At 49.1% G+C, this 13858-nt stretch overlaps 1 protein-coding gene across 4 annotated transcripts; it reads left to right on the top strand.

Annotated features, from left to right (window-relative positions):
- Nucleotides 1-2193: 2193 nt before the first annotated feature.
- On the top strand, nucleotides 2194-13614 carry COPS7A (COP9 signalosome subunit 7A). Of its 4 annotated transcripts, none has more exons than XM_066341126.1 (8): nucleotides 2194-2464; nucleotides 2544-2619; nucleotides 3140-3228; nucleotides 3303-3505; nucleotides 3980-4085; nucleotides 4426-4577; nucleotides 4721-4786; nucleotides 13434-13614. In XM_066341126.1, the coding sequence occupies exons 1-7, from the start codon at nucleotides 2303-2305 to the stop codon at nucleotides 4758-4760; spliced, it is 828 nt and encodes a 275-aa protein (XP_066197223.1). In that variant the 5' UTR covers nucleotides 2194-2302; the 3' UTR covers nucleotides 4761-4786; nucleotides 13434-13614. The 4 variants fall into 4 exon arrangements, with proteins under 4 accessions (XP_066197223.1, XP_066197222.1, XP_066197221.1 ...); XM_066341125.1 differs by lacking the exon at nucleotides 13434-13614 and adding an exon at nucleotides 5066-6040; XM_066341124.1 differs by lacking the exon at nucleotides 13434-13614 and adding an exon at nucleotides 4928-6040.
- Nucleotides 13615-13858: the final 244 nt, after the last annotated feature.

The raw sequence follows: 13858 nt of genomic DNA, 5'->3' as shown, positions 1-13858 counted from the left end.
GCTTCTCTGGCCCAGCTCTCAGAACTGTTTTGCTCCTTATGCCTGGGATTAGTTTTAAGTGATGTTCACCTAATCTTCGTGGCACGATCATTAATGTTAGAAGTTCAGTTTTTCACACTGACCATCCCTGTCCACACGGTTCCCTCCTTCTTTCAGTAGCCTGAGTGAGGAGATCAAACCCTAAAGGAGCCTTAGGGACTGAAGAGGATGACCCTGAGAAGGAGTAGTGACAATCCATACAGCTGTACAACTGAACTTCGGAGACAGCGATCCAACTCCCCAAGGCAGCCACATGTTGTAATTTCTAGCTCTGAAATTGTGTTTGGAGCAGAATTGTACCCCAAAGGAGCCTTCTCCATGACTCAGCCACAGCAGCTGTGTGACAAGAACTAGAGTCAAAGCAAGAGAAGAGAGTTGTTGATACTGGCAAGTAAAACCTTAACAAACGTAGACTTTACCCAGATGAAGATTTCAAGATGTTACACTTATTTCAAGATGTTATGCTTACAGAAGTCTGGCTAAGCATAAGCCAGCTGCCTTTAATATGTGCTAAACTGATCCAGCTGAAGACCAAATCTCTTGCTGGCAATCACGTGCTGGAGTGCAAACTTGCCTTGATAGCTCTACCATTTTACCATGCTAAACCCATGATACCTGCATAGACTGTGGCGGGCTCCCATGGATTTGTTGCCTCTTTTTCCTTCATGGAAAATTATTGTGGATTTCTGAAGGAGCCAGCCATGAGGAAATTGGTGATGCACTGGAAACTCTTGCCCAAACAGCTTAATATTGCTTATTAATATGCAATATTAATATGCACACTCACTGCATTCCACCCAGTTCCCCTCCCAACTCATCTCTGCCTACCATGTGATCTATACAAGATGAGAAGAGCGCTGAAGGTTTGGAGTTTTTTTCCCCAGATGACCCCCACTTTTTATTCTCTCTCACCTGGCAGAGCGAACCGTGCCCTCAATGATGACCGCATTGCTGTAACTCATACACCCACGAAGAGATACTTAAGGTGCACTAAAAACATTTCTATCCTTGTGGAGCATTTAAACTATCTTTTTATGGCCATACCCTGCCTGCATCAGGGATGCATTTCTTGACAAGTGCGATGGTTAATGATTCAGCAGATAGTAAAGTCATTTTTTTGTAAAAATTAATGCAGTAGAGGAGGGGAGGCATGCAGGGATTTAAGAAATGCATAGCTTAAATACATAAGTACAGTGCTTTGCAACATAAGATTTTTTACATTTACATATCCCCAAAACACTGCTCAAAATAGTGAGATCTTAATGGTGTGAAAGCAAAAATGAGAGCGATGTGTGGGCACACACAAGGTATTCCATGCACCTCTTAATTCTAGTGTGGTGCTTATAGAATAGATCATTGAGATGTGAAAAACACCATGCCGTATAGTAGTGCATCTGTTTTCTCACCAGTTATTTCAACATTAATCATAGAGTCACAGAATGGTTTGGGTTGGAAGGGACCTTAAAAATCATTTTGTTCCAACACCCCTGCCAGAGGCAGGGAGGTGCGCTATTAGACCACGTGGCTCAGAGCTCCATCAGTCCTGGCCTTGAACATTTCCAGGTGTACGAATGAAGAATAGATATCCACAAGACCGACAAGACCCATAAATACGTGGATATTCATCTGGCATTGATTGCCTTGTGCAAAGCACATCTCACTATGGCTGAACTGCTTGGGGGAGTTTTGACAGAGGATGGGTCATGAAAAATAAGAGCACAGTGAGCAGACGCTGCTGTTGAGCAGGGCGGGGCATGAAAACAGTGCAGAATGGAGTTGAGGGCTGGCTGGTGCCTGCGACCACCAGCAGGGCCCCCAAGGCTGGACCAGCCGGTGGCCGCTGTCTGCGGGGGCAGAGGCTGGCGCCCCAGGCAGACTGCAGCCTGGGCTGGCCCGGGGACACGGACGCTGCCGTGGCAGGGTGACAAGGAGCGGCTGGGAATGGCCTGGGACGGCCGGGGACGGCCGGAGGACGCGGCGGACGGAGCGGATGCCCGCGGGACGGACGAGGCTCCGCCGCGGCCGACAGCGCTCAGCCCCGCCAGCGGGGGGCGCCCTGGCGGCGGGACTGCGCCGCCGCGCGGAGCCCGGTCTGGCCAATGGGGGAGCGGCGGGGGCGGGACGAGCCGCCGGCTCCGCCAATGGGCGGCGGGTGCGCGTCACACGCGGAAGCGGCCGCTGCGCGCCGGCGGTGTCAGGCGGGTGCGCGGGGCCGGGGCCGCGGGGGGCGAGCGAGCGCGGCCGGGCCGGGCCGGGCCCCGCCATGGCGGCCGAGGGGAAGGTGACGGGGCAGAGCCAGGAGCAGTTCCTGCTGCTGGCCAAGGCGGCCCGCGGCGCCGCGCTCGCCAGCCTGATCCACCAGGTGCTGGAGGCCCCGGGCATCTACGTGTTCGGGGAGCTGCTGGACATGCCCGCCGTCCGCGAGGTGAGACCCGCCCGGCCCCGCGGCCCCGCCGGGCCCTGCCCGCGGCCTGGCGGCGCCGCCTGACCCTGTGTCCCCGCAGCTGGCCGACAGCGAGTTCTCCCCCGTGTTCCGCCTCCTCACCATCTTCGCCTACGGCACCTACGCGGACTACCTGGGTGAGGCGGGGCGGGGGCCCCGATCCCCCCGGCCCGGTGGGGGGCAGCCCCCGGGGCGGGAAACGCGCCGGGGCGCAGAGCGCCTCCCTCCCCCGGCAGCCCCCCCATGCGGGAAGGGTTGAGGCCCCGGCCTGCCACACGCCTGGTTGTGCTGTGGGCCCCACACTAGCGGGGTACCTGGCTGTAATTAACGCTGCTATTTGCCACCTGGCAGAGAGCATCCTGAAAAGACGTTTTTGAGGAGCCAGGGGAAAGACTTAGGTATCCATTGGGATGTGCAGACCTACATAAATAACGCATGGGACAGCTAGAAAGATTGAGCTGAGGGTGGCGGGAAGAAAGGCTGCTCAGAAAAGGTCTTTTGAGCTGAGAATTGATGGGGATGGCTTGGCAAGATGAAGCACCACTTGGGGGATTGGTGTGCAGACGTTTTAAGACACGGGTGTGGTATGGATGCTTCTGTGCAGAACTGGGAAACGAGGCATAAATTCTAATATCCCATTCTTTCCCCTGACAACAGCTGAAGCAGCAAACCTCCCTCCCTTGACAGAGGCCCAGAAGAACAAATTGAGGCACCTGTCAGTCGTCACTCTGGCTGCCAAGATCAAGGTAGTGGCCCTGTTTTTCCTGAGTTCTCCTCCCACTGGTGTTACCTCGTGCTAGTTACCGTCATGTTTCCACAGTGCATCCCGTACTCAGTGTTGTTGGAGCAGTTGCAGCTGAAGAATGTCCGGCAGCTGGAGGACCTGGTGATTGAGGCTGTGTATGCAGATGTGCTGCGAGGGAGCTTGGATCAACGGAACCAGCGCCTGGAGGTGGATTACAGCATTGGGAGGGACATCCGGAGGGAGGAGCTTAGCACCATCACCCGCACATTGCAGGAGTGGTGAGGAGGAAGCCCCCAGTACTAACACCCAGAAAAGGTTGCAGGAGTGGCCGGTGCCTTCCCTGGATCCTTTGTGTGTCAGTAAGGGTGGGTGGTGTTGGGAGGTGACCTACTTGATCTCCTTTCCCATTCTCCAATCGAAAGTAATTTTCCAAAAATAGTTTCCCAAATTCCCCTGGTTTTGTCTAGAGGGGTGATGGAGATGCAGCAGGCTTTGCACAGCGCTGGCTGCTTGCAGGAGGCTTCCTGAGTGTTTATCTGTAGATCTTAACCCAGCATGACTTCGTTACCTGTCCCTCTCTCAGGTAATAATATAATTCCCTGTGTTATTACATCGGATTCCTGCCCCTGTATCTTCCCTGCCTGTCACCTCCCAGTGTTTTTGGCCTCTGGAGTTGAAATCTGCTGTCTTTCACATTTCTCTCTATGCTGTGCCAATTCTCTGGCCTGTTGAGTTGTGGGTCTCCTCTCCAGGTGCCAGGGGTGTGAGGTTGTCCTGTCAGGCATTGAAGAGCAGGTCAGCCGAGCCAACCAGCACAAGGAGCAACAGCTGGCCCTGAAGCAGCAGATCGAGAGCGAGGTGAGTGGGTGCAGCAGGGAGCAGGCAGTGCCCCTTGCCTTGAAGCAACTAGAACCAGTACCCTGTGGTTATTACAATCTTTGCTGAAGTGAGGCATTGCCTTTTCCCTAGGCCGGACCCCCCAGGGACTTGTGCCTGAAGAACAGTCCTAAATCAGCCTAATACTCCTCTGCAGTGCAGGGGCCTGGACAGATGTTGGCTGTCTTCCTTTCAGCTCTTAGCTCCAGGGCTTCCTTTAGAAACAAATTTTTAAAAAACCTAAAGGGAAACTAAAAAACCCATAGCCAAAAAAACCCCAGCTTTGGGAAGCCCATTAGTTCTTGCTTTGCTACTATTGTAGGTGGCAAACCTGAAGAAGACCATTAAAGTGACAACAGCAGCTGCTGCAGCAGCCACATCCCAAGACCCAGAGCAGCACCTCACGGAGCTCAGGGAGCCGGCCCCTGGCACCAACCAGCGCCAGGCAAGCAAGAAAACCTCCAAAGCCAAAGGGTGAGCAGTGTGGGCAGACACAGTGTGTGTGTGTGGGAACCTCAGTGCATTTTTCTCTGTGCACTTAGGAAGGAAGTGAGATATGAGCCTGAGTGTTCTCTTTGAACTTTTGTTTTTCTTTTTCTTTTCCCCTGTGCCCGCAGGCTCCGGGGCAGCGCGAAGATTTGGTCTAAATCAAACTAGCTGGATCTCCCTTCACAACTGGGAGGGTGAGAGGAAGAGATTTGGGGGATGGAGGGGTAGCAGCGATCCCAAGTGTGATGCTTCTGAGCTCTTCTCCTAGATCCATCTTGCCAGCTAACTCTCCTGCATGTTTGTTCTCTTTCCTTTCTTCTTTACCAACGTTCCAGGCAGCGTCTCCCTCCTTTTCATCACAGCATTTCACACTCTGAGCTTCAGGTTGTACGCGTTGCTGTCTCCCCAACCGCTCAAGCCCCCGTCGCCACGGCCACGTGTTTCTCTCTTTCTCTCTCCCTGTCTTCTGACAGGTCAATTTCAGGAGCCATAAAGGTGTGACAGTCACCTTGGCACCCTCCAGGGCATCACAGAAGCTTGGAAAGAGGGTGCTGGTGCTCAGCAGTCGTTTTGGCTCTATGAGACCCCTGGCATACTTTGCTCCAGGACACCGTCTTTGATTGTTTAATCTTTGTTTTGCTAGGTGGGAGGGTAGTTTTTGAAGGGATTCTTTTAAAAAATATATAAATATATTATAAATATATATAAAACAATAAAAAAATATAGATCTATGGACACATCTGTACAAACCTGTGCTCCTGTGGGTGGCATCTCTTTGCCTCCTATGCTGATTCTGAAGGTTCCAAAATAAGCCATGATATTAAGAGCTTCTGTCCCATTTTGGGGTGGAATATCCTCAAAATGCTAGGTTCTCTTTTCAAAGGTAGTGCCACAGTATCTCTATTGGGATGAGAGTTCATAAAACAGAAATTAATCATAACTCTTAAATCTTACTGAAAGTGTTGCTTGTGTGGTTGATTTGCCTCTAGACCCTTCAAAAGGGGATTTTCAGATAGTCCCAGAGGAAGGTGCAGAGACTGAGGAAAAAGTCTTTATTTGTGTCAATACTTTGTCTTCTGTGATCCTGGACAGAATGGAAAGAGATGTGGGGACTTTCCTGACATGTGAAGGTAACAGAGTCGATGCCCACATGTGTGAGTTCTCACAGGATAGATGCTGCACAAGCTGTTCTTGGGTGGTGATGGTGTCTGGTTGGAAGGAAAAATCCAAATCACTCAAAGTGACTCCTGTGAGATGCCCAGGAAAAAATTAACTCGGATTCTTCAAAGGATGCCTCCTCAAGGCTGGCTTGGAGCCGAGTCAGACGGATGTCAGTGTCACACTGCCTCTCCACGACGTGTAGCTGATGTAAATGTAAATTGACACCGTGACTCCCACCCCCGCTTGGTTCCACGCCTTGTGCCAAGACTAAAATTTGATTCCCTGAACCTGTGTTCCTGTGTGTGAGCAAACCATGGAAAAAATAATCCAGTGTAGGAAAGCTGGGAGCTTTGTCTCTATGGGGCCTTGTTGGGTTCACTGGCTGGGGTGGGTTTTCTCCTGGGTCAGCTCCCTGTGCAGACAGGTGAGAGTTGGGGCCTAGGCAATTTAGGTGTGAGCAAGTCTTGTGAAGGGGGTGGTGAGAGGGGTGAATCTGTGCCTGTTCTGGTGGTAGCAAGGTGCCATCTCAGATCTCAAACCCCACAAAAAGCAGGTTTAATGCCATATCGCTGCTTTGCTAACTTTAGACTGCTGTAATACAGCACTGACTGTCAGTGGGAAAGCCCTGTCACCTGAACCTATGAACTCCTAAAACTTCCAAGCAGCTTTGTTTGTTCCTCTGTGTGTGGTCACAGGGCTGGCCACACCAGCTGGCTCTGCTGGGGACAGGGGTATGCCAGCTGTCACAGGGTGAGGGCTCTCACTGGCTGGGCTCTCCCAACAGCTCAGGCAGCCCCACACCTTCCCCCCTTCTGCTGCATGAGGGATCAAGCACCTTGGCTGCAGTTGTCTGGCACAGAAGTGCTAAGCAGAAGAGTTTTGGTATGAAGTTGCCCAGACGGGAGATGCAAATCTGGCTGCTAGGGCACTTGAGGGGATAGCTGGGCCAGGGTAGTGTGCACCCACCTAGAGAGATGTGATGAATTTGCAACCATTGGGAGCCTACCTGTTGAATCCTGTTCTCCCAAAGTTGTTGGGAGGGATTGTGACAAAGCTTCCAGCTTTTGTTTAAATCGCCTGAGCCTTCCTCCTTCTGTGTCACATCACCTTCATCTGTCTCTGTCAGGGAGGAGAGGCACTGCGCTCGCTGCGTTTGCGGTTGTCTGCAAGAAACTGACGTCCATGTGTATCAGATCCTCAGCTCCCTGGGAAGGGCTAGCCTGGGACCAAGGTGCCAGCAGGGGAGGAGATACCTGTCAAGCACCTGCCAGATGTCTGGCACCTCACACCCTTTGAAAGATACGCTGCTTGCAAAGCCATTTGGGTTGTGATGAGAAAGACTGAGGAGAGTGGGCTCAGGATGGAGCTGAGCAGCCGGACAAAGCACGTGTCCTAACAGCCACTGGCTGACGTCCAGCGGGAGCTGGGCTGGAGCAGTGTCACCTCCAGGGAGGGCTGAAGTTACCAGTAATGGAGGAGGGGGATATTTGTGTCCCACAAGAACCTGCTGCTGCTTAGGAAGGAAGAGCAGCTGTAACAGCTCTTTGCCCTGAGTGTCTTAGCTCTTCTCTGGTCTGTTGGGCTTTGCTATCTACCAAAACGTGGCTATTAGACACAAAGGTCTGTTTAAATGCCCTGAATCCGCAGTTTAAATCCCGGCCGCAGATCCCGGGAGGGGAATTGGAAGCCAGCACTGAGAGTTCCAGGCTGGTTGTGTGTGATAGCGCTCGTGTGACACCCTGTGCAGTAAAGACCAGGCAGAGCAGTGCCTGAGCTCTGTGCCACGCACTGCTGCCAGCCTTGGGAGCACAAACCCCCCACAGGTGGCAGCAGCCAGCGTGTGGACCAGCGTGGGTCTGGAGGGCCTTGCCACTTCACCCCCAGGCTGTGCTGAGGCCACAGATTCGGATCCTCATAGCTCAGTCACAGCTGGCACAAGTCCGGCTGTGTCCTTCTGCCGTTACTCTGTTATGTGACATCTGGCTCATCCCTCTGGGAGCAACGTTTGCCAAGCACAGCCATAGATGGGCCTTGCTACCCCTTCCTATATGCTGGCTGTGTTATGGATTTTAGGAGAGTTTGGGATTAAACAGAGCTCTGAAAGTCTTCCATTTTGTTTACTTTTCAAAGGGAGCACCTTTTAAGACCTCCATTAAGAAAAGGAGAGCTGGAGGTAGCACATAAAATTACTTCAGACCTTTGGTAGGACTGAAAAATAAATGAGAGGGTTGCAGTGCAGAATGAAAGTATTGCTGCAAATTGCCTTGCTGGATGGCAAACAGAGGGCAGGAGCATAGGTTTGCCTTTGCCCTTCACCTGAAAACCACACATTTATTTTTCACGGCTCACTTCAGCCGTGACTCTGAATTTCAGTTGGAGAAGATGTGAAGATTAATTAATTAGTTAACATTTATAAATCACTTTGAAGATGGCAAGAGTGAGCTAAGTACTGAGCATTATTATACGTTTTCATTTTTAAATGTCTTCATGTTTTTAACCCATTTTTTTCTGAAGACCCAGAAAACAGACCCTGAGTAGAGGAGAACAGAAATAGCTGGACACATTAAGGTCTGCAAATGAATCAGGTCTAGGGGGTTGTAGAAGAGAGAGTACGGAGAAATGTCCATCCCAAAATGAGGAGCAGGAGATCTGCCATCTCCAGCACAGAAAGTTTAACAGCTCTTGTGCAGTGATTCATTGCAACTCCTCTTTGGGTATCTGTGTGGGGGTTTTACATGGGTTTAGTAAAGGGAGAGGAGGTAGGAGAGGACCTCAATTGCTCAACCACTGATGTCCAACTTTTGCCAGCTACCTCCAGCTGCCCCGTGCCAAGAGGTAGCCATGGATTTGGGTTAATGATGGTAATTACTGTATTCTTGGGGCACAATTTCTTCTGGGGAGGTTGCTGCTTTGAAGGTTTTGAAGGTGCTGGGCAGATGCTGCCAGCAGCTTGGCCCCTGCCACAGTGCCCATTCAGTGCAGAGAGGGGAGAAGTGTCACAGCCAGGCAGACGCCCTGCAGGACTTCTCCAACGTTCTCCCCATCCTCCACCGCTCTGTGCCAAGGTACCTCTGGAGTCAGAGGTGGTCTTTATGTGCTCAAAAGGAGTCAATATTTCCTTTACTGGGCTTGCTGAGGCTGCCCTTGCCTCTGTTCTCCAAAGGAGACCTCTGGCAGGGTGGTTTGCTTCCTGATGAATGGATGGGCTGGTGTGTACCCAAGTGCTGTTACAAGTTACCAAGTCTCCTTTGTGCCAGTGACACAGGCTGGGGGGCACATCTCTGGACAGCAGGTTTCCTCAGGCCTGTCTGGAGGGGGCAGGGAGGATGGCAGCCCTGCCCCTGCCCAGCAGCCGGACATGTGCCCACCACCTCCATCCTCCTGTGAGCTCCCGGTGCCAGCTTGAGGAGGTGCTGCAGAGGCCCTGGCTGGGCAGGATACTGATGCAGAGCAAGGTAGAGTAGTCAGAAGAATCTCACACTTCATGACAGCTGCTGCAAATACATCTCTCAGATCTCTGACATACTTCTTGTCTCCTTTGTATGCCCTGGAATAGCTGCTCATTTTCCTTCTGTGACCCCTTTCCCTTTTTGCCATCCTCTCCATGGGAGTCTGTCTGTGTTCCCACCTGCAGGGCTCTTCTTTCCTCATCCCTTTTCCTAGTACTAGTCACTGCTTAGCTGAAATACTCATATAAAAACCACCTGTTTTCTCCGCTGGCTCCACAGGCACCCCATCTTTTGGGTGTTGTTCTCTCATCTTCTGCGGTTTTCCAAGAGCATCCTCTTGGCCCAGTATGGAACTGGGCTGGACTATTGTCTGCCTCCTCTGCTGGTGGCAGGCTCTTCCACTGCCAAGGAAAGGAGTTCATTTGCAAAAACTCTTTGTGCAGTGTGCAATTATATTCCTGTTGCGATGAATTCAATAGGCAGCATAATGTCAGCTGGATTTGAGAGCTGTGACCCCTTTACAGTAACAGGAATGTTCAGAATTCCTGTAGCACTTGTGCACATGCTAAAAACTACCCTGCACCCTCCAGTTCTGAGGACAAGTAAATCCCCAGCCCCTTCAGATCAGGAGAAAATGTTTCTGGGGAGGCTTTGCCTGCATCTGCCTCTGAAGCATTTAGCACTGGTTTCAGGATGTGGGAAGATGGATGATCTCTTTGGTGGGAGCAAAAGTAGGTTTCTGGGGACCAAGTGTGATCTCTTACCACTATGGTCTCACAATGCCTTGCAAAAGCTTCTCAGGTGCCAACCCCAAACTGGTTAATTTTATTGTCCCCACTAGTCCCCTTGGCAGGCTGCCCCAGAACCCAACTGCTGTAGTGGTTAAAGTTTTTTTAATTTTCAGCTTAAATGAATGCACAGCTAGTTTATATTCTCTTGTGTCTGTGCCAGCGTGGCTCTAGCTGAAGCTGTACTTCCTCCCTGGTGTTTATTTCCCTTGAGTACAGACTTCACTTTGCTTAACTAACCAAATCAGCCCCCTCGTGCACCGTGAGCTCTCCATACTCTCTCACTTGCTCTTCAAATAGAGTGCAAAAGTGCTCTCTTACCTGCACTTCAAATTAAGCTTTCTTGGCTAGAAATGAGCACAGTTCTCTTCCACAGGTGAAGTCTGATCAGCATCTCTCACAGGCACAGTAGCACACACCTATAGCTATCAGAAATGCCTCCTGGATTGCATGTCTTCTCTGGTGATCCCGAGCATTTCTTCTTTTCTGATGGTTATAATCAAAGAAGCTCCAGTTTATATCTAAAGTCTTGATTTTAGGTCCTATGCTTCTTTTCCCTTCCATTTTGTGCCACAAACTTTAGCCCTTTTGCTGTTACTGGCGCCTTCAAGGCCACCTATGTCCTCCTGTGTGATACCTTTATCCAATTTGGCAATGTTGCTGGGTTTTATTTATTTACTCAAGCATTTATTCTTTTGCAATCTTTGTTCTCCTTTTCTGTCACTAGTAAGGGATGGAAATTGTGAGGCTAGTGTCTAATCTTTCAGCTTACCTCTGGACATTACATCACCAGCAGTTGGAGATAGGTAGTGTCTGTTCTATTTCCCTTCCTTTTATTACCTTTTCCCCCCCACGCTAAGTTTATATTAGGTGCCCTCAGGATTTAAAAAGCCATCCAGATGTGAGGAGATAGTGGAAGTAATAATAACCAAAGTGAAGCTTCCCTATGGGAGCAGTTTTTGAAGTGTTGTCTTTAAAAAGGAAAGTTCTCAGGAGGGGAAAAAAATCCCAGTTACATTTAAGACAGGGCTGAAAAATAAAATCAAGTCCATTTTTTAGAGTGTTATGAAAAATAAAAAAAAATATTGCAAATCAACCAGTTTTGACTTATACACTGGATTGAGGTCTATTTTAAATCCTTTTGTTCTCCAGCACTGGAAAAGGTGCCTGTAGGATTTTATGCTCCAGCCCCATGGCAGTGCCTGTTTGTTTCCCAAACAAACCACTGTGCCCAGAGAGAGCTCTGTTTCCTGCAGCTCTTTGTGGTCCCACCTGCTTTGAAGCCCTTGTCAAGTCAAAAGGTCTCTTCCTGCCCTTCCCACCTTTCCCTTCCATCTAGCCCTGTGCCAGTCTGTTTCCCTCTCCTACTCAGAGATTTTTGAAGCCCAAAGGGACTGATATAATCACATCACTTGGCTTCTCGAGTGGCCAAGACCTCCCTCACCCCGTTCCTGTGCCCACTCCCCAAATTCTCTTTGGGATACCCCATGGAGTGGGGAGAGCTGGGAAACGGAGGTGTGCTCTACTGCTCTCAGACAAGGTCTGCATTCATTCCCAGTTCCATCGTGAGGTCGCTGCGGGTTTTCTGCTGGGCTGAAGAGCCCTCTACTGTCAGAAGCCTCCTTCCCGTTTAGGTAATGCCAGCCTGTGTTCCAGTGAACTCAGACACAAGGGTCTTGAGTTCATGTTAACCTGTAGTGCTAGGCAGTATTTTCAGGCTTCAAGTCATCCTTGTTTCACCCTTCTTGAGCCTTTGATTTCCTTTTTAGTGTCCAATACCCAGATTTCCCACAACTGGTTCACTAGTCTGATATACCAAATTTGATCATAGGGATGGACCACCTCTCCTACAAAGAAAGGCTAAGAAAATTAAAGAGAATTTGGATTGCTCAGTCTGGAGAAGATAAGGTTTTGGGGTGACCTAATTGCAGCCTTCCTGAAGGGAGCCTACAAGAAAGATGGAGGAAGACCATTTACAAGAGCATGTAGTCATAGGAGAAGGGGGATGGCTTCAAAGTGAAAGAGAGAGGTTTATGTTGGATATTAGGATGAAATTCTTTACTGTGATGATGGTGAGGCACTGGCACAGGTTGCCCAGAGAAACTGCGGGTGCTCCATCCCTGGCAGTGTTCAAGGCCAGGTTGGATGGAGCTCTGAGCCACCTGCTCTGTGGGAGGTGTCCCTGCTCATGGTAGGAGGGCTGGAACTGGATGATATTTAAGGTCCCCTCCAATCCAAACCATTCTGTGATTCTTCAAAAGGGAGAATTTTTACCTTTGCTCTTGGTGAACGCAGGCTAATGCATCCTGGTATAACACATCTGCACGGAGGAAGAATTATGCAAGTACCATTCATTTCCTTGGTTGTCTTCCAATCTCAATTCCTTTTGGAGTTCTCCATCTTGAAAGAGCACAGACTATGTTTATGTCTCTGGGTGAGTGTCTTTCCTGCATTCAGTGTAGCCAAAAATACCTACTGTTTATAAATAAACACACCAATAGTTACTGACTGTTCAGTACATCTCATCTTTTTCCAACATTTATTACTTTCATTGTTCTTTGGATCCTCTGAAAGCTTCATCAGCACTGGTTTAATACCTTCTTTCAGATCATTAATCAAGTTACTAATGAGCATTAGTTTCAGAACAACATCCTACTGGAAATAATTTCATATTCTACAGTCTCTTTTCCCCCTCATTACTTGAAATCTATCAGTGAACTAAAATTTATGATATTGGCCCTTTTGTTGTTTTAATAATTACTAACTTATTTTACATGGGAACATAATCTTGTGTGGCCAGATAAAATGCCTCAAGCTGTTGTAACCTCTGACTCTGGGTTGCTGTAGTGCCTCTGTTAACCCAACCCACACTTTAATCAGAAATTATCAGTTGTTGGACAGGAATGGTTTCAGGAAGTGAGATCACATATATAATCGCTGGGATACAATTAGTTACTTTTAAATTTAATGCATTTTGCAGCTCTTATCTTGATTTAATGTCACTTTACCTGGTTTACAGGTGTGGATATAATCTAATTTTTTATTTACAAGTATTTGCACCAGGTTAACTTTCCCAGACTTCTTTCTCCTCAGTATTCTACAATTCCCCCTGTATTTTACAATACTTCAAAAAGTACAGTGAAAGATGCACAGCCCTTCAGGGCTACCCACAAAAACATGTAAGGACAAAGTTCCTCCTAGCCCTAATCAGTTTTATTTTCATGATATATTTTCAATTACGGAAAACTGAATATACAACAAACAAAGCCACCTAAGTTTCTGGTTTATTTGTGTGTAGCTGGTGCATTCTCATCTGAGGTTATACTATCTATCTTCCTACTAGTGTTTCCAGCCTCTCTCCACCTCATTCTACCCTTTCCTCTGTCTCTTTAAAGAGTGTCAGGCCCCTCTGCCTCACTTCAGGTGCCCTACTTGCTCCTTAGGAAGATCCAGTAGTACCACTGAACTGCACTGATTTGGTGCTTCAATTCATCCAATTTGAAGATGACAGCTATGGGAGAAGGAGCAAGAAGGGATTTTGTCTCCCTTGGATGGATAAGGATGACTTGGAACCATGCCCTGCCCATCTGAAATAAATACTGTTTGATTTTCATGTTGAGAACATCCATCCTTCTCATCTTCCATCTTGCTGGCACAGATGTCAGAGACATTTCAGAAACGGAAGTCTCATCTCAGCCTTTCCTGTGCCCTGATACAGGAGGTAGATTGCTTTTAAGGGAAACCATTGCACTTGAAACTGTAACTAATAGGAAAAAAATCAACCACAGGTAGCTGTGCTCCCTTCTTTGGAAAAAACCCTCCTGCTTTCTGAGGTCAGAAGTTCAGGTACCATGTCAGCCTTCGACAA

The sequence above is a fragment of the Sylvia atricapilla genome, chromosome 2, assembly GCF_009819655.1.
Source record: "Sylvia atricapilla isolate bSylAtr1 chromosome 2, bSylAtr1.pri, whole genome shotgun sequence".
Lineage (NCBI taxonomy): Eukaryota > Metazoa > Chordata > Aves > Passeriformes > Sylviidae > Sylvia > Sylvia atricapilla.
This window is presented reverse-complemented; position numbering and strand designations above follow the sequence as displayed.

What these genes read in the sequence shown, in the direction of transcription:
- COPS7A (XM_066341126.1), top strand. Translation starts at nt 2,303, where the DNA reads ATGGCGGCCGAGGGGAAGGTGACGGGGCAGAGCCAGGAGCAGTTCCTG. An exon ending in ACATGCCCGCCGTCCGCGAG is followed by an intron (nt 2,465 to 2,543) that starts GTGAGACCCGCC and finishes GTGTCCCCGCAG; the next exon opens with CTGGCCGACAGCGAGTTCTC. An exon ending in AGCAGCAGATCGAGAGCGAG is followed by an intron (nt 4,086 to 4,425) that starts GTGAGTGGGTGC and finishes CTACTATTGTAG; the next exon opens with GTGGCAAACCTGAAGAAGAC.